Source organism: Leucoraja erinacea, chromosome 39 (genome assembly GCF_028641065.1).
Source record: "Leucoraja erinacea ecotype New England chromosome 39, Leri_hhj_1, whole genome shotgun sequence".
In the NCBI taxonomy this organism is placed as follows: Eukaryota; Metazoa; Chordata; class Chondrichthyes; order Rajiformes; family Rajidae; genus Leucoraja; species Leucoraja erinaceus.
The window spans coordinates 1861026-1881796 of NC_073415.1; the positions used below are offsets into that span (position 1 = coordinate 1861026).

Below are 20771 nucleotides of genomic sequence, written 5' to 3' on the forward strand. Positions count from 1 at the left end.
TTGACCCCAAAGTGCTTCACATAATTACATTACATTTACACACAGGCAAAGGTGGGTGAAGTGTCTTGCCCCAAGGACACAACGACAGTTTGCACTCCAAGCGGGATTCGAACCGGCTACCTTCCGGTCGCCAGCCGAACACTTAGCCCATTGCGCCATCTGTCCGTTATTGTGTTAACGGGGCTGTTAAACTGTCCATGCTCCACTATGGGTACATATGATAATAAATACTATTGACATGGCATGTACACACAGTGCAGGAGTAACTCAGTGGGTCAGGCAGCATCTCCGGAGAAGATGGATGGGTGACATTTCGGGTCGAGGCCCGTCTTCAGAGTTACTCCAGCACGTTGTATCCATCTTTGGTACAAACCAGCATCTGCAAACCTTTGTTTCTACTCTAGAGTCGACTCTTGAAGTCTGTCACCCTCTCTGTAAATCTCCTCTACGCCCAAGGGATAGCCCACAGGTCGATAGCCATTCATGCACATTTTTAGTTCTGGGGTATATACTAGAGGCATTCACTGTTACAGCGCCTGTGGCTAATTAAGGGCCTAGAGGACGACTCTTACAACAAGTGTTGTAACCTCGGAAACACAGACCCGGGTTCCAGACTGATTACGGGTGCTGTCTCTACGTTCTCCCCGTGACCGCGTGGGTTTTCTGTGGGTGCTCCGGTTTCCCCCCACATCCCAAAGAGGTGCGGGGTTGTAGATTATCGAGCTCTGTAATTTACCCCGGTGTGTAGGATAGAAATATGGGGATAGAGGCTAAGGGGAGAAATGGGGTTCGGAGGGAGAGATAAATCAGCCATGATTGAATGGCGGAGTAGACTTGATGGGCCGAATGGCCTAATTCTACTCATATTCCTAACTAGAGTACAGGTGATCGCTGGTCGGTGGGCCGAGGTGCCTGTTTCCTGTGTCTCTAAAACTAAAAGCAACCGAAAACGAAAACAATATTTTAGTGCATCCTTATTTGCATTCCACATTTTCCCGATTTAGTTTATTTAATTTAAATACTCCTGCGTTTGTTTTATTTTAAATTTTATTGAAAGACAGCACGGGAGCTGGTCCTTTGGACCATCGAGTCCACGCCGACGCTCCATCACAGTATGTCTTAGTTATCACATTTTCTCATCCACTCCCTACACACTCGGTGCAATTTTGCAGAGGACCAATTAACCTACAAACCCCCACACGTCTTTGTGATGTGGCAGGAACCCGGATTACCCGGAGGAAAGCCACGCAGTCACATGGAGAACGTGCAAACTCCACACAGACAGCAACCAAGATCAGGTTGGAACCCTGGTGAGGCAGCAGCTCTACTATAGGAGTATAGGAGCAGGGAGGTTCTACTGCAGTTGTACAGGGTCTTGGTGAGACCACACCTGGAGTATTGCGTACAGTTTTGGTCTCCTAATCTGAGGAAAGACATTCTTGCCATAGAGGGAGTACAGAGAACGTTCACCAGACTGATTCCTGGGTTGTCAGGACTTTCATAAGAAGAAGGACTGGATAGACTCGGTTTGTACTCGCTAGAATTTAGAAGATTGAGGGGGGATCTTATAGAAACTTACAAAATTCTTAAGGGGTTGGACAGGCTAGATGCAGGAAGATTGTTCCCGATGTTAGGGAAGTCCAGAACAAGGGGTCACATTTTAAGGATAAGGGGGAAATCTTTTAGGACCGAGATGAGGAAAACATTTTTCACACAGAGAGTGGTGAATCTCTGGAACTCTCTGCCACAGAGGGTAGTTGAGGCCAGTTCATTGGCTATATTTAAGAGGGAGTTAGATGTGGCCCTTGTGGCTAAAGGGATCAGGGGGGTATGGAGAGAAGGCAGGTACAGGATACTGAGTTGGATGATCAGCCATGATCCTATTGAATGGCGGTGCAGGGTCGAAGGGCCGAATGGCCTACTCCTGCACCTAATTTCTTTGTTTCTATGTTTCTACCAACGGCGTTCCTCTTTCGAAATCAGATTCAGTTCCGTCAAATGCTCCGATTTCTTTTCGATGAATGTGCAACATTTTAAGGATGTGGTTTGTAGGATGCAAGGAGCAATCTCCCGGTGATTTCATTATCGGCGCGGCTAAAGATTTATGTTATTAAGCCGTTATGAACGGCGGGTAAAGGGGCTGGCGTTTGCTAAACTGCAACAGAACGAGGGATAAATCAATTGCCAGAAAGGAACGGGTGTGGGGGGGAGGGGGGGGGGCTGGCAGGGAGAGGGGGGGGGGGGGGGGGGGGGCAGAGCAGAACTGACTGAGACATCCTGAGCCAGAGAGCGCGGTGGAGAGATTTTAGTTTAGTTTGGAGATGCAGCGCGCAAACAGACCCCTCTCCCTCAGGCCCACCGAGTCCACGCCGACCATTGACCCCCGCCCACTAACACTGTCCCACGCACGCTGGGGCAATTTGTCTTTACAATTTTACCAAACCCATTTGCCTACAAACCTGTGCGTCTTTGTAGTGTGTTTGGAAAACTGGAGCTGCCGGAGAAAACCCCCGCAGGTCACAGGGAGAGCGTACACGCTCAATACAGACAGCACCCGTGGTCAGGACCAAACCCGGGTCTCTGGCGCTGTAAAGGCAGCAACTCTACCGCTGCGCCACCGTGTCACTGTTTCTCTCTGTTCTTCTATTATTTTCCGATTCTCCAAATTCTATAGGAGTTCCATTATTTACGCCACCCTTACAATGACCATTAGAAGGCATTTGGACAGGTATGTGGTTTGGAGGGATATAGGCCAAATACAGACAATGGGGGTAGCTGCAGACATCTTGACGAGTTGAGCTGACGCGCCAGTGTCCATGCTGCATGACTATGACTCCAATAGCAAGCTGACATTTAAAATTCCCCGGACATTTTCGACCCCATTCTTAAACAACGCGATTAGATTAGCACTCTTTCAATTCATTGGCACGGTACAGTTTTGTAATAAGTCGCTAAATATATGTAACAATAGCACTGCTATTTATTTCCAATGTTCTTTGAAAATGTATGGCCGGACTTCTTAAACTCTTTGTTATAATAGTTTGATATATTTTATTTTTCTAGTGTTGAATGTTTTCAGTTCATTACTCATCCCATCACCAAAGGTCATATCCTCCCGTTCTATCTCTATGGTTAAAAAAAGAATTAAGAAGCTAACAAATTTATTCCATTCCTTTCTTTCCTTGGCTTGGATAGAGTTAACGTGGAGAGGATGTTTCCACTGGTGGGAGAGTCTACGACTAGAGATCATAGCCTCAGAATTAAAGGGCGTTCTTTTAGGAAGATAGACAAAAATACTGGAGGAACTGAGCGGATGAGGCAGCAACTATGGAGCGAAGGTGACCTTTCGGGTCGAGACACTTCTTTTAGGAAGGAGGTGTGGAGACATTCCTTTAGTCCGAGGGTGGTGAATCTGTGGAATTCTTTGCCACAGGAGACCAAGTCAGTGGATATTTTTTAAGGCAGAGATAGATAGATTCTTGATTAGTGCGGGTGTCAGGGGTTGTGGGGAGAAGGCAGGTGAATGGGGTTAGGAGGGAGAGATAGATCAGCCATGATTGAATGGCGGAGAAGACTTGATAGGCTGAATGGCCTATTTCTACTACCATTTCGTATGACCATATGACCTAATGACTCGTGGCATCATGTTGTCTATATCTTATTGACCCTTTCCATTAGATTTCTTTTTTTATTGGCGGTTGTAAAGCATATTACGATTTTATGTTTCTGGAATGTTCAATTTTACCTTCCTAATTGTGTTGCTTTTCATCCCATTTCTCCCTATTGAATGGTCGCTGATCATGGATTCCTGTTGCCTCCTCAAGTGCTGGACCTTGCTCCCTTGAGCCCTAATTGCTCCATTATCCATTTACATGTCCATTGAGTCTTGCGAGCATTACAGTTGTCCGTTGCCAGATTGAGATATATTTTCCTTGCAATCTGTTCAGAACTCTACTAGAGAGATTCCACTGTTGTTTTACATTCAAAATAGAAAGTGCTGGAGTAGTTCGCGACCTTAGTTAGCTGAGGTAATCCAGAACTTTGAATTTCGCTCAAGGTTTCAGCATCTGCAGTTTATTGTGGTACCTTTGTTAGTGTCATAGTCGTACAGCATGGAAACAGGCCCTTCGGCCCAACGCCAACAACGACCAATATGCCCCATCTACATGCACCTGCCTGCCTTTGGCCCAAATCCTCAAAACCTGCACTGATTAAATGTATCTTAATCGTTGCGATAGTACCAGGCTCAATTGCCTCCTCTGGCAGATAGTTCTTTAGACTGTGTAATAATGTTACCCCTTGAGAGAACGTGTAAACTCCGCACAGACAGCACCTGCAGTCGGGATCGAACCCGGGTCTCTGGCGCTGTAAGGCAGCAACATTACCTCTGAGGCACCGAATTGACTTTTATTTCTTTAAACCTCTTGTAAAATGGCTTAGTGGAGGAGGGAACTGCAGATGCTGGTTTAAACTGAAGATAGACACAAAATGCTGGACTAACTCGGTGGGACAGGCAGTATTTCTGGAGAGAAGGAATGAGTGACGTTTCGGGACGAGACACTTCCTCAGTCTGATATGAGGTGAGAGGGAGATACATAGATAAGGAAGAGTAAGGTGCGAAAATAAAACAAAGAGAATGGAGATCAAGAACATTTGTAGAATAGATCATTGTTAACTGGGAGAAAATAACAACAAAGCGGAGATCAAATGTAGTCGGAGATAGTAAGTCTGGTGTGAGAACTGGGCAGGGGAAGGGATGGAGAGAGAGGAAAAGCAAGGATTACTTCAAGTTAGAGAAGTCAATGTTCATACCACTGGGGTGTAAGCTGCCCAAGCGAAATATGAGGTGCTGTTCCTCCAATTTGCGCTGGGCCTCACTCTGACAGTGGAGGAGGCCCAGGACAGAAAGGTCAATGTGGGAATGGGAGGGGGAGTTAAAGTGATAGGCATCCGGAAGGTCGCCGAGCCTGCGCTATGTCTCGCCGGTGTACATGCGTTCACAGCTGGAACCGCGATACAGTAGGTGAGGTTGGAGGAGGTGCAAGTGGACCTCGGCCTAACATGAAATGACTGTTGGGGTCCGTGGACGGAGTGTGTGTGTGTGTGTGTGTGTGTGTGTGTGTGTGTGTGTGTGTGTGTTTGGGGTTGTATATGGACAGATGATGCATCTCCTGCGGTTCCAGGGGGAAAGTACCTGGGGAGGGGGCGGTTTGGGTGGGAAGGGACGAGTTGATCAGGGATTTCCGGAGGGAACGGCCTGCGGAAAGCGGAAACGGGTGGAGATGGGAAGATGTGGCGGGATCTCGTTGGAGGTGACGAAAATGTGGGATGGTTATGAGGAAAATGTCGAAGGACTCGGGGGACTCAGTCCGTGTTGCAACTGGACGGGGGGGGGGGGGGGGGGGGCAAGAGCGGAACTGCGGGATATCGAGGAAACCAAAGTGAGTGCCTCATCTATGATAGAGGAGGGGAACTCCTGTTCCTTAAAGAATGGAACACCTCATATTGGGCGCAGGTGCGGTGTATTTGGAGGAATTGGGAGTAGGGGATAGAGTCTCTACGGGAAGCAGGGTGGGAAGCCGCGTAGTCTAGATAGCTGCGAGAGTCAGTGGGTTAAAATAGAGGTATGTTGATGGTCTCCCTCCTGTGATGGAGACGGTGAGATCAAGAAATGTTAGGGAGATGTCGGAGATGGTCCAAGTGAATTTGAGTGCAGGATGGAAATTAGTAGTAAACTTAATGAAGTCAGTGAGTTCTGCATGGGTACATGGATGCATTCATCAATGTGGCGGAGGTAGAGCTCGGAGGAGGTCAAATGTCTCCAGGTGTTTAATAGGATAACGGAATTACATTAATGAAAGTTATCGCCCAATGTATTAACCTCTGATGAAACCAATATGGAAATGCATTGGAGCCGGCGAGATGTGGTCCTTGTTGTGTAACAAGGCTAGAGCGGCAAAAGAAGAAGGGTTCTGAAGAAGGGTTTCGGCCCGAAATGTTGCCTATCTCCTTCGCTCCATAGATGCTGCTGCACCCGCTGAGTTTCTCCAGCATTTTTGTGTACCTTCGATTTTGGTCGGCTTGAGCAAAGGGAGTGTCCCCCTTCTGTAGAGCTCCGTGGCTCTACAAGTGTGGTCTGCGGAGTTTTGGATGGGGTTCCCTATGGAAACAGAAGAAGGGAACATGGTCAGAAGTTCCTGAAAATAGATCTGAAATAAAACCAGCAAGGATGTGATGAAGTTTGAACATGAAATGGAAATAGAAGGTTCCCGCTGGGTGGAATAAGACCTTGATATTGCTGTAGTCTGGTTTCCCCTTAAGCAGCAGACCGTGATACAGTAAGATTAATAGCAAGGGTACAGAGTTTGTGGTGGAGACCATAATGGCTCTGCTCTTTCAGTAAATTGGATCTTATTTTGGATTGTATGTCGATGTGGGACAGGGAGGCAGTGGTCGTATGGGAGTGAGATTAGGTTGAGTTATAGTCGGTGTAAAATGACAGCAAATTATGTTACCGAGAGTTAGCTTGAAGCTAAACATCGGGTTTAAAATGGAAGTGGAAATGGTGTGGTTACTAGATGAATAAGGTGGAAACAGGGCAGGTCTGTTTCGGTTACATTGAAAAGTGAACGACGAGATGACCAAATATATCGCCAGCTGTGGAGGGACAAGGGTTGGAGCTGGCAATGTTGTGGCGCGGGATATCCCCCCTGTAACCTGGTTTGTTATTTCGTTATTACCCGAACTTCTCATCACCAGATACTGGGCCTAAGCCTCCAACTATATTCCATTCGTTCAATATTTTGAATAACTGGCGAAAGTCCAGGACAAGGGGTCACAGTTTAAGGATAAGGGGGAAATCCTTTAAGACCGAGATGAGAAAAACATTTCTCACACAGAGAGTGGTGAATCTGTGGAATTCTCTGCCACAGAAGGTAGTTGAGGCCAGTTCATTGGATATATTTAAGAGGGAGTTAGATGTGGCCCTTGTGGCTATATGGATCAGGGGGTATGGAGAGAAGGCAGGTACGGGATATTGAGTTGGATGATCAGCCATGATCATATTGAATGGCGGTGCAGGCTCGAAGGGCCGAATGGCCTACTGCTGCACCTATTTTCTATGTATCTGTGAAAGAAAAGACGAGGTTTGACATTCAGAATGTAATTTATGCAACCGGAGTGGAGAGGGGTGGGGGGGTCTCTAGATTTGGAATGAAACCACCTGGAAGTCCGTCTGTCAGACAGCTAGGAGTCCTTCCAATTCTCTCTCCTAGAACACTGAATAGTCGAATATTCTGAACAGGTGAGAAAATGGTGATAAGGAAAAATCCTCGTGTGCGCTGGAAGTGACATCCCCTTGACACTGGTATGTAGTAGGATGTGCTGTCAGGTTCCACCGCTTAGTTCAGTACAGTGTGGAAACAGGCCCTTTGGCCCACCGAGTCCGCCCCGACCAGCGATCACCCCATACACTAGCACTATCCCACACACACTAGGGATCATTTACAATGTTACCAAGCCAAGTAGCTATCAAACCTGAAGGTACACAAAAGTGCTGGAGAAACTCAGCGGGCGCAGCAGCATCTATGGAGCGAATGAGATAGGCAACGTTTCGGAACGAAACCCTTCTTCAGACTGGCAAACTATCAAACCTAGGTGTCATTGAGACTCTTGAAAGGCGCCCATAAATAACATTTATTGTTATTATTATTAAACCTGTACGACTTTGGAGTGTGGGAGGAAACCGGAGCTCCCGGAGAAAACCCACGCGGGTCACGGGATCTCTGAGGCTCTTATAAGCCGTGAATTTATAAGCCTAACCTCAAATTGGTAAAATGGCCCCTTGAAGCCAATCCCCTCTACTCCTAAAGGCGCCCCACTAGCAAGGCCGTTGCCCATATATGTCTCCCTTATATAGCCGGTGCCATCGTGACTGTTATACGAGAATAGAGTGTTGGAAAACATGACATTTATATCTCAAACGTGACACCAACCTTAAGGAATGTTTCATCCTCATAAATTCACACTATTTTATTAGTCATTCCAAATCTGGGGCTCCCACAGTTGTACGGTTGCAAAGCTAAAGGCATCGATAAAGGCAAGGAGCTGTTCGTTCAGTCCACTAGCAAAGTTAATAATAAGGGGAAGGTTTTAGTTTAGAGATTCAGCGCGGAAATAGGCCCACCGTGTCAGCTCCGACCAGCGATCCCCGCACACACTAACACTATCCTACACACTAGGGGCAATGTACAGAGACTAATTAACGAACAAATCTGTACGTCTTTAGAGTGTGGGAGGAAACTGGAGAACCCGGGAGGAAACCCACACGGTCGCAGGAAGAACGTACAAACCCCCCACAGACAGCAGCCGTAGTCAGGATCGAACCCGGGTCTCTGGCGCTGTGAGGCAGCAACTCTATCGCTGCGGCACCGTGCTTCCCGACGTGCAAGGTACCAGGTTGATTGGAGGGGAATGAGGGGATATACTCACCCATGCCTGGGATGGGGGGGGGGGGGGGGGGGGGGGGGGGGGGCGGGGGTGGGGGGGGGGTGGTTGCAGCGTGGAGGTCCCCACCCTGTTCACACTCAACTAGTAAACAGATGATCACATGATGTGCCCCGGGCTAGTGATGTCTACTATGGGATTGTGGTCAAAACACAGATGTCTCGCTTATATTCCACCACGGCTGCACCCGGCCTCGCTTGCATGCGACTTCAAACGCAGCCAATGTTGGATCGAACTGCCTCCTCGGTTCAAGGGCATTTAGCAACGGGCAATAAAATCCACATTCAATGAGAAATACCAAGGGTCTCGACCCGAAACGTCACCCATTCCTTTTCTCTGGAGATGCTGACTGCGCCGCTGAGTTACTCCAGCATTTTGTGTCTACGGTTTAAACCAGTTCATTCCTACACAATATAAAGCCGCTGCCCCTCTCATTGGCCTGAATGGGCTCGAAGGGCTGAATGGCTTCGAGTGGGAGGAAACAAATATCACAGAACATCGACCAGTGCTACCTTCGGCCCATCATATCTGTGCCGACCATGTGGCCAATTTAAACTAATGCCACCTGCCTTAACATGTTCTACATCCCTCCATTCCCGTTCTCACTAAACAATTTAACTCGCCCTCCCATTCCCACACTGACCTTCACTGTATCCGCTGTTCAGGTGTGGACTCCTGAACGTCGGCGAGACCAAGCGCAGGCTCGGCGATCGTTTCGCTGAACACCTCCGCTCAGTCCGCCTTAACCCACCTGAACTCCCGGTTCCTCAGCACTTCAACTCCCCCTCCCATTCCCACACTGACCTTTCTGTCCTGGGCCTCCTCCACTGTCAGAGTGAGGCCCAGCGCAAATTGGAGGAACAGCCCCTCATATTTCGCTTGGGCCGTTTACACCCCAGCGGTATGAACATTGACTTCTCTAACTTCAATTAACCCTTGCTTTCACTCTCTCTCCATCCTTCCCCTTTCCAGTTCTCCTGCCAGTCCGACTGTCTCGCTAATTACATTTTATCTCAGAGCGCTTTGTCTCCATCTCCAAGCTTCCGTCCTGGGGAAAAAGGCTCTTGTATAACAACCATGTGTATGCCTCTGCTAATGGTCTATTCTACATTGTCATTAATCTACGTCTTTAGATCTCCTCTACGTGTCCCTCTCACCTGACTCTCAACCTGAAGGAGGCTCTCGACCCGAGACATTACCCATTCCTTCTATCCAGAGATGCTGCCAGTCCCGCTGAGTTACTCCAATTTTTTTAATGTCTATCCGCTTATACTGTTTATCCCCTCTCCCGGCAGCGCATTCCAGGCAACCACAACTCTGTATAAAAACATGCCTCGCAAATCTGTTTAAAACGTTCTCCCTCTCACCGTAAACCTACGTCTTCTAGTGTTTGACATTTCCGTCCTGGGGAAAAAGGCTCTTGAATAACAACCATGTGTATGCCTCTGCTAATATTATGTAATAAAGCCAATGTGTAGAGTTTTATTGCCCCGAACCCCCAGCTCTCCTCCCTAATCACCACCCAACTAACTCTCTTCCCCCACTTTAACAAGGGGGAATACTCGGCTCAGCTCGGATCACTTTGGGGGGCCGTTCTGTGGGACGCTGCGGTGTGTGATTTTTTTTCTTAGCTATGTCTGGGCCAGAATGTATCTGGAAAAGATCTATCAGGTCGTGGCTTCACCTCTCCACGAGCAGATGTGGTTTAGTTTAGTTTACTTTAGAGATTCTGGGCACACTAACACTATCCTACACACGCCAGGGGCAATTTACAATTTTTACCGAAGCCAATTAACCTAGAAACCTGCATGTCTTTGGAGTGTGGAAGGAAACCAGAGCACCCGGGGAAAACCCACGCGGTCACAAGGAGAACGTACAAACTCCGTACAGACAGCACCCGTTGTCAGGATTGAACCGTGTCCCTGGCGCTGTGAGGCAGCAGCTCTACCCGCTGCGCCACGGCCGTCTTGCTAGAATTTTAGAAAACTGGGTTCGTATAACATCTGAATACATAAACCACATACAAACCAATTACTTCATAGTATATTTGCCCCCCCCCCCCCCCGGCGGTGTTTTAAAAACATTTATTTTCCTTTCATTTAGCCCGGCCACCTCTCCAATCAACGATTTAAAAACGTGCTGACGGAGTTGAGTGGCAAAGCAGTGAGCTCCCGAATAGTTTCTCTTTTAAACAAAACACAATTCTTGATCTCAGCGAAACAAGTTTTCTCCTGAACTGCGCTGATTAATTGACCTTTGTATTTGATAAATTAACTTTTTTTGGAAGTTTCCTGCCTGCCAACTTGTGTGTGTGTGTGTGTGTGTGTGTGTGTGTGTGTGTGTGTGTGTGTGTGTGTGTGTGTGTGTGTATACGTGTGTGTGTGTATGTACGCGTGTGTGTGTGTGTGTGTGTGTGTGTGTGTGTGTGTGTGTGCGTGTGTGTGTGTGTTTGTGTTTTTGTGTGTGTGTGTACGTGTGTGTGTGTGTGTGTGTGTGTGTGTGTGTGTGTGTGTGTGTGTGTGTGTGTGTGTGTGTGTGTGTGTGTGTGTGTGTGTGTGTGTGTGTGTGTGTGTCTGTGTGTGTGTGTGTGTGTGTGTGTGTGTGTTTGTGTGTGTGTGAGAGAGAGAGAAAGGAGAGAGAGAGTGAGAGAGAGAGAGAGAGAGAGAGAGAGAGTGGGGGTGCGAGTGGGTGTGTGAATGTGAGTCATGTGTGTTATTGTGAGTGTGTACGCGAGTGTAGGTATTTGGGAGTATGAGTGTGTGCATGATTGTGATTTTGAGTGTGAGTTTGCACGCGTGGTTATGAGTGCGAGTGTGAGTGTATGTGTACGGGACTGTGAGTGTGTATCAGTGTGAGCGTATTTGCATGGAAGTGTGAGTGAGTGTGTGTCGGTGTCGCGGGAGAATCCGAGATGGTCAAAGGGTCCCCGTCCAACTGAGAAATCCTTATCCGAGCTTGTGGCTACACAGAGTAAAGATGTTTTAATGAAACTCTTTTAGCATTCCCCCCCGTAACCTTTCATGATACCCGTTCCACAGACAGAGGGGCGGTTACATCCCAATGTCCTTCACCTCGAGATAACCAAGTCGGTCGGGACCTCTAGCCCTGCCGAAAGTACCGGAGTGATAACATAATATATGTAAAGCTCAATGCATAAAAACCACCCCCGTTCCCCTTTCTCCAGGCAAGCCACAAAGTTGGCTATATCACCAATGCAATTCAGAATGAGGTTCGATCCTCCACGGTAACTCAGTCCCTCTGACTCACAACCGCACAGCTCGGAACATTTAACGATACTGTTTTCCCTTCTAGGTGGTCGATGGAAAACCACACAATACCTCATTCGTAAGACCCATATCTCTCGTTTCCATTTCCCCTGACTCTAAGTCTGAAGAAGGGTCTCGACCCGAAACATCACCCATTCATTTCCCCCCGGAGATACTGCTTGACCCGCTGAGTTACTCCAGCTTTTTGTGTCTCTCTTCCGTTTAAGTAGCATCTGCAGTTCCTTCCTACACATTAAAGAGCGTATTGCATTATGTGGATGTATTCAAGAGAGAGTTAGATATAGGTTTTAGGGCTAACGGAATCCTTCTATTCATTACATTCTCAATCCCTCTCTAAAACAAACCGAAGCGTTTTAACTCCGAGACTCAGCGGGGAAATAAATCAGTGGAGATTTCGTGGAATTTTTTTGCAACATAATCTTCAAGTTTACCTTGTTTTTGATCGTTTTCATTTCCGCATTCAAATGGCAGATCTTATAACATATTTGTATTAATAAACTAGATACATTAATTATTGGACATAAACAATTTAATGCTGATACGTTCTAGTTGATGTACAAAGGCTATGAACATATCCCGGACACGACTAACAATAATTTACACGGAACAGTGACTCTGGAAACGCTTCCGTTCCAATAATACTTAAACACGGCTCCGGTTTTTTTCCAGATACAATATTTACACGGATTAATATACAGATGCGTCATGACTTCACATCAAACCATTTGCTTTGTATTCTCCAACGGTCTCTCCCGAAATCCTCTGAAGACGCGAATGAAGGAGAATTGTGCCAGTTCCCCGTCTGCTGAAACATAAACGAAACAAACACGACTCTAGCACAACTGTATTGATGTATAGAGTTCCTGCGCGGAGAATATCGGCTATATTTAAGAGGGAGTTAGATCTGGCCCTTGTGGCTAAAGGGATCAGGGGGTATGGAGAGAAGGCAGGTACAGGATATTGAGTTGGATGATCAGCCATGATCATATTGAATGGCGGTGCAGGCTCAAAGGGCCGAATGGCCTACTCCTGCACCTATTTTCTATGTTTCTAATACTCGTTGATCAACTGGTTATGACATACACCAACATTTCTTCTCAGCTTTTAAAATTTGGTAAACTTATAAACGCTCTATGAAAACGCCTGACTGTGTTCCCCCATCATTTTGCACGGATTTACCAGGTTGTTGCCAGGACTAGAGGGTTTTAGATTTTAGTTTTAGAGATACAGCGCGGAAACAGGCCCTTCGGCCCACCGAGTCCGCAACGGTTCCCGGTCCCAGTACACTAACACTATCCTGCACACATCGGCCACATTTTTACACGTATCCCAAGCCAATTAACCTACAAACTTGTATGTCTTTGGAGTGTGGGAGGAAACCGAAGATCTAGGAGGAAACCCACGCGGTCACGGAGAGAACGTACAAATTCCGTACAGACAGCACCTGTAGTCGGATCCAACCCGGGTCTCCGGTGCTGTAAGCGCTGTATTGCCCCTGTCCCACTTAGGAAACCTGAACGGAAACCTCTGGAGACTTTGCGCCCCACCCAAGGTTTCCGTGCGGTTCCCGGAGGTCGCAGGTGGTTGCCGGAGGTTGCAGGTAGTGGAAGCAGGTAGGGAGACTGACGAAAACCTCCGGGAACCGCACGGAAACCTTGGGTGGGGCGAAAAGGGTCTGGGCTACAAGGAGAAGTTGAATAGGGTGGGACTCATGGGCGTAGGAGGATGTGGGGTGATCTTATAGTGTATGAAATCATAAAAGGAATAGATCAGATAGATGCATAGTCTCTTGCCCAAAGCAGGTGAATCGAGAACCAGAGGACATATGTTCAAGGTGAAGAGGAAACAATTCAATAGGGATCTGAGGGGTAATGTTTTCACGCAATGGGCGGTGGATGTATGGAATAAGCTGCCAGTGGAGGTAGTTGAGGTAGGGACTATCCCAGTTGACCAGCCGGTACAAGGATAGGACTGGATAGGACAGGTTTTGAGGGATATAGGTCAAATGCGGGCAGGTGGGACTAGTGTAGCTGGGACATGTTGACCGGTGGTGGGCAAGTTGGGACGAGGGGCCCGTTTGCACGCTGTATCACTCTATTCGTGCATAGACCCTGAATGTGTGGATACCGGGACCGTTGGCGAATGGTCAATAATGAACCTGCCTCAACTTCCCACCCTGTACTCGAGACGCGAGTGTTGTTTCTAACCTTCCACTTTCTTGGAAATGTGTGTTTTTCTTTTCTTTAACAGATTATGTACACTGAGTACTTCCAGCATTACGGTTTCGTTTATGCTTTATGGACCTATAGATTTGCTTTGAATCACCCATCAAAAATGTGTGAGGTTTTGCAGGATGGGGTGGGGAGGCTCCATTTCCTCTGGGAAATAGAAACGGAGTAAATGTACACACGATGTTACTCTGTACCACCACTTGCACTCATTCCTACGTTGATGTTGCATTATGTGGCATTATGTGGATGTATTCAAGAGAGAGTTAGATGCGCCTCTTGGGGCTAACACCAATTCTGGGTGTTTATTTTCTCATCCTTCAAGCTATATTTAAGAGGGAGTTAGATGTGGCCCTTGTGGCCAAGGGGATCAGAGGGTATGGAGAGATGGCAGGTACGGGATACTGAGTTGGATGATCAGCCATGATCATATTAAATGGCGGTGCAGGCTCGAAGGGCCGAATGGCCTACTCCTGCACCTAATTTCTATGTTTCTATGTTTCTAACGGAATCAAAGGATATGGGGAGAAAGCAGGAACGGGGTACTGATTGGGGATGATCAGCCATGATTATATTGAATGACGGTGCAGGCTCGAAGGGTCGAATGGCCTACTCCTGCACCTATTTTCTTTGTTTATATTTCTCTACATGTTAGTTTCCCTAAATTCACAGATGAGTTTCGTTGCTGAGGTTAGTTCACTGTCACGTGTACCGAGGTACAGTAAAAAGCTTTTGTTGCGTGCTAACCAGTCAGCGGAAATACAATACATGATTGCAATCGATCCGTCCGCAGTCGACATGATGGGATGACATGATGTCGGTCAAAAGCCGAAACGTCACTCATTCCTTCTCCGCAGAGATGCTGCCTGTCCCGCTGAGTTACTCCAGCATTTTGTGTCTATCTTCGGTGTAAACCAGCATCTGCAGTTCCTTCCTACACTCGATAAAATGATCCGCGAATAACGTTCAAACGACAGGAGCACTCAGTTGTCAAAAATTAGCTGCCATCTCGGAGTGTTGATGATGACGATGGGATGCTGACACCGTGGATTTGGAGAATTTCGACTGAGATTCTTTGTTTAAAACTAAGGGGTCGCTCATTCAACACAGAAGTGAATTTCCTTTTTTCTCAAAGGGTGTTGAATCTCTCTAATTATTATCCCCAAGAGACGGTGAGTCTTTGAATGTTTTAAGGCATGGACAGATAGTCCCTTGACTGGAAAATAAGTGAACAGTCGCTCACAGCAAGAAGGGCTGTCGAGTACGATGAGGGGCCGAGAGGTCGGCACACATACTGGATTCAAATATCCGTGTGTATCCGTCGGGAATTTCCCAGCTTTGTTTTATTGATAAAAGTGATGGGTTTTAATGCTTCCATTGACCAGATCATGGAAAGAGTAGGAACTAACGGGTCCTTTTCCGAATGGCAGACAGTGACTAGTGTGGTGTCGCAAGCCTCAGTGCTGGGACCCCAGTTATTTACAATATATGTTAACAATTTATACGAAGGAATTAAATGCAAGATCTCCAAGTTTGCGGATGACACAAAGCGGGGTGGCAATGTAGCTGTGAGGAGGATGCTATGCGAATGCAGGGTACCTTGGACAGGTTGAATGAGTGGGCAGATGTGTGGCAGATGCAGTATAATATGGATAAATGTGAGGTTATCCACTTTAGCGGCAAGAACAAGAAGACAGATTATTATCTGAACGGTTTCAGATGAAGAAAATGGGAGGTGCAACGAGAGCTGGGTGTGCTTGTACATCAGTCACTGAAAGTAAGCATGCGGTTACAGCAGGCAGTGAAGAAAGCGAATGGCATGTTGGCCTTCACTGCGAGAGTATTTGAGTATAGGTCCTGCTGTAGTTGTATAGGGTCCTAGTGAGACTGATCTTGGAGTATTGTGTGCTGTTTTAATCTCCTAATTTGAGGAAGGACTTTCTTGCTATTGAGAGAGTGCAGGGTAGGTTCGTTCACCAGGTTAATTCCCGGGATGGTGGGACTGTCATATGATTAATAAATGGATTGACCGGGTTCATATTCATTCGAATTTAGAAGGATGAGAAGATATCTTATAGAAACATGTAACCTTCTTAAGGGATTGGGCAGGCTAGATGCAGGGGAAATATTCCCCATGTTGGGGGAGTCCAGAACCAGGGGTCACACAGTTTGAGAATAAGGGGTAGGCCATTTAGGACTGAGATGAGGAAACACGTTTTCAGCCAGAGAGTTGTGAATCTGTGGAATTCTCTGCCACAGAAGGCAGTGGAGGGCTAATTCAAGAGAGTGTATTCAATATTGAGCTCTTAGGGGTAACGGAATCAAGGGGTTAGGGGGAGAGTGTGGGAATGGGGTACTGATTATGGATGCTCAGCCATGAAACAGCAGGCTCGAAGGGACGAATGGCCTATTCCTGCACCGATATTCAAGGTTTCTAGCTTTCTGTTATATTTATCGTTGTGACTCTGTAGGACTGAACTGCAAGATGCTGGTTTAAACCGAAGCTGGGACAGGCAGCAGGTCTGGGGTGGAGGAAGTCTGAAGAAGGGTCTCGACCCATTCCTTCTCTCCAGAGATGCTGCCTGTCCCGCTGAGTTACTCCAGCGTTTTGTGTATATTATCGTTGTAACTAACAGGCGGTACAGGAGTGAATGGACGGATTCAGTCCCCAGTGTCTCCACTTTCCCTGAATCTCACCCCACTTGCCTTGGATCAATTAAACGAGGGAGATTCATTGTACACGCACGGCTCCCTCGGCCAAACTTAGACACGCCGTCAAAATAGTCCAGCAACGAAAATTTGAGTCACTAAAATAATTCAGTACTTCAGCCACAAATGGGCAGGTTTCTTACTTCATTTTGTATTTGTAAATACAATTTGTGACAATTTTCATTTGTTTTAAAACAAGTGTCTCTGTGAATTGATGCGTTGCCCAGTAAATTAGAACACACTGGTTGCTAAGTCCGATATGAAAACACATTCACGTTCTTGATACCGGAAAAGTAGGGGTTTGAACGTGTTTTTGGGATGGGGTTGTGTGATTCCTGAGTCTGGTTCACCGGGCCACACAGCATACGGCTGTCAAACTGTGGTTGTTGTTATGAGGCCAGACACAAAATGCTGGAGTAACTCAGCGACACTCGCGGCATCTCTGGAGAATGCTTGATTACATAGAAACATGGAAACATAGAAAATAGGTGCAGGAGGAGGCCATTCGGCCCTTCGAGCCAGCACCGCCATTCATTGTGATCATGGCTGATCGTCCCCTATCAATAACCCGTGCCTGCCTTCTCCCCATATCCCTTGACTCCACTAGCCCCTAGAGCTCTATCTAACTCTCTCTTAAATCCATCCAGTGACTTGGCCTCCACTGCCCTCTGTGGCAGGGAATTCCATAAATTCACAACTCTCTGGGTGAAAAAGTTTTTTCTCACCTCAGTCTAAAATGACCTCCCCTTTATTCTAAGACTGTGGCCCCTGGTTCTGGACTCGCCCAACATTAGGAATATCTTTCCTGCATCCAGCTTGTCCAGTCCTTTTATACTTTTATGTTTCTATAAGATAACCCGTGTACGAGTGTCAGAGGGTATGGGGAGAAGACAGGAGTATACGGGTAGGAGGGAGAGATAGACTGCGGGGTAGACTTGATGGGCCGAACGGCTTAATTCTGCTCCTATCACTTATGAAGCTATGATCTTATGAGAAAAGGAATAGACTCCCTTCTTCAGACCTTATTTTATTAATCCTAGTTTGATGTTGTTGTCGGCTTATGATATCAGAATTACTGATACGAACATAGTTTGTCCAGTTCGTTCAACAGAGAAAAAGTAACTACAAATCTCGTTTTCTTTCGGTAGTCTGACATGGTTTAAACCAGTCTTTGTCCCGGCCTGTGGTTATAATAGGTAAGGATTTATTCAGCGTAATGTAAAGTGTCACTGATGTTTTGAAAGACATCAGTAACAAATTAATCGAAGTTATTACGGAAGTTGGACTAACTTGCCGATCCGCTTTGCAAACAGTAGCGCTTCAAACACGGCTATGCTACGTGTCACTTTTAAAAACGAGTCAGTCATTGCAGTTCATTTTCAGAGCACATGAAATTTGGGTGCAGGAGACTTGGGGCGATCTTATAGAGGGGTACAAAATCACGAGAGGAATGAATAGGGTATTTTATCCAGGATGGGGAATCAAGAACCGGGGCGCATATCCTGAAGGTGAAAAAGATTTAATAGGAACTTCAGGGACAATCTTTTCACACAGAGTAGTGGGAACAGTTTCGAAACTGCGTGATTTTGTACTGAGGAAGTAGTTGAAAAGTACAGGAATGAACCACGGATGCTGGTTTATATCGAAGGTAGACACAAAAAAAGCTGGAGTAACTCAGCGGGACAGGCAGCATCTCTGGAGAGAAGGATTGGGTGACGTTTCGGGTCGAGACCCTTCTTCAGACTCGAGGTTTCTGGGCTGACGAAGGGTCTCGATCTTTCCTTCTCTCCAGAGATGCTATCTGACCCGCAGAGATACTCCAACTTTTTGTGTCTATCTTCAGAAGTAGTTGAGGCAGGTATAATAACAACATGTAAAATAATTTGCACTGGTATCTGAAGAGGAAAGATTTAGAGAGATATGGTCAAATGCGGAAGAATTGGATTATCTAGCTCGGCATTTGTAAATTGTGTAAGGGGCTGTTTCCGTGCTGGATGTCCCTATAACCCGGGAAAGATACGCCCTCTTTCCCAATTTAAACGGCGAGAAAGTGATTCTCTCCAACAAATTAATCAAAGGGGATTCAGATGAATATACTTGTGATTAGGATTCAGTGCAAAGGTCCACAACATTTCAATGTGGATTGAATTTATGAATTTCCCGCAATAGATATTTTCTTTACATTTCAGGAAAACAGAGAGGGGGAATTTGTAATTGGAGCCTGAGGGGCAACTTTTTCCACACGAGCTGCCAGATGAGGTAGTTGATCTAATCACAATCAAAATACATTTAGATTCGTACATTGGTAGGAAAGGTTTAGGGGGATATGGGTTAAACAGGGACTCGTGTAGATATAGAAGTGTGAAAACAAACACCTCCAGATTCAGGGACTGTTTCTTCCCAGCTGTTAGCAGGTGACTGAATCATCCTACCACAACCAGAGAGTGGTCCTGAACTACTATCTACCTCAGTGGTGACTCTCAGACTATATTTGATCTGACTTTGCTGGCTTTACCTTGCACTAAACGTTATTCCCCTTATCATGTATATGATAATATACATCTCATCATATACAGTGTAGAGGCTCGATTGTAATCATGTATTGTCTTTCCGCTGACTGGGTAGGACGCAACAAAAGCTTTTCACTGTACCTCTAAACTAAACTAAACTAGTGTGGCTATGGCAGCTTGGTCGGCATGAGCAAGTTGGGCTGAAGGGTCTATTTCCTTTCTGTATGATGCTATTACTCTGCGCTAATTTTGTTTTGTCTTTTTGTGTACGTATGTGTGCGTGTGTGTGTGCGCATATATATATATATATGTATATGTGTGTGTGTGTGTGTGTGTGTGTGTGTGTGTGTGTCTATGTGTGTGTATATATGTGTGTGTGTGTGTGTGTGTGTGTGTGTCTATGTGTACATGTGTGTGTGTGTGTGTGTGTGTGTGTGTCTGTGTATATATATATATATATGTATGCGTGTGTGTGTGTGTGTGTGTGTGTGTGTGTGTGTATAGTGTGTGTGTGTGTATATGTGTGTGTGTGTGCGCGCGCGCACACACACACACACACATATATATATACGCATACATATATATCACACGTATATATGTGTGTGTGTGTGTGTGTGTGTGTGTGTGTGTGTGCATATATGTGTGTATGTGTATGTGTATGTATGTGTGTGTGCGCATATATGTGTGTGTGTGCATATATATGTGTGTGTGTGTGTGTGCATGTGTGTGTGTGTGTGTGCGTGTGTTATCTATATATATATATGTGTGTATTTTTGAGTATGTACATATATATATATATATACACACACTTGACTTTTTTCTCGTTTATTACATTGTTGACAGCGTACTATGTTGACGCATTCTGTTGTGCTGCTGCAAGTAAGAATTTAATTGTTCATTGTTCCATTGGAGCAGATGACAATAAAACACGCTTGGCTCTCGCCTCTCGACTTGCTTCTAAATCTTCACACTACAACGCTTCACCCGGCGGGTATGGTCTTACCTGAACGCCAAAGGTTCCCTCAATAATGACGGCTGCTGAGTTGGATTATTTTGTTTGCAAAGTTCGCTTCGTGTTGCAAGCGGTCATAACTTATGTTAAACAACCCGTGCGAGGGCGAGAGCAGAGCAGAGATGACGGGCAGTACGGGGCCTTGAGCCGTCCTTGGGTAGAGAGGTGGAGAAGCGGGGCTCATGATGTTGTCTATTGAAAAAGTGGCGAGCGGAGAGGTAGACTCCAGCTTGACAGTCGGCTGAGCTGGGGAATCGGGGCTGAGTCGAGGCGGCAGCGGCTTTCTGGTGAACTCGCTGCCATGGATGAGGGCGGAGAGCGAGGGGAAGACACCCGTAGGCGATGGGATGGGACAGTGGTGATGGAAGGCGAGCGCCGGGTGGCCGGCGCTGGGGATATGAAGGCCATAAGCGTAAGGTCCGTATCCGAATCCCGGGAGCAGCGCGCCGTGTTCCCTCAACATCCCGATCTGCTGCCGCTTAAACCTCTTCCTCCGCCGGAGGAAGCTGCCGTTGTCGAA

The 20771-nt window shown here is 46.6% G+C and overlaps 1 protein-coding gene across 2 annotated transcripts in view; it reads right to left on the minus strand.

Moving 5' to 3' along the window:
- Positions 1-12033: 12033 nt before the first annotated feature.
- LOC129714494 (forkhead box protein D2-like) overlaps positions 12034-20771 on the minus strand; it is a 9441-nt gene continuing 703 nt past the window's right edge. The window contains exons 1-2 of one of the 2 annotated variants that reach the window (XM_055664137.1): positions 20243-20771; positions 12034-12594 (exon numbers count right to left, since the gene is read on the minus strand). The exon at positions 20243-20771 is cut by the window's right edge and continues 703 nt beyond it. In XM_055664137.1, coding sequence (XP_055520112.1) covers positions 20262-20771 — 510 coding nt within the window. In that variant the 3' untranslated portion in view covers positions 12034-12594; positions 20243-20261. Of the gene's footprint in view, positions 12598-20242 lie in introns of both variants that reach the window. The other variant, XM_055664135.1, reaches the window with a different exon arrangement.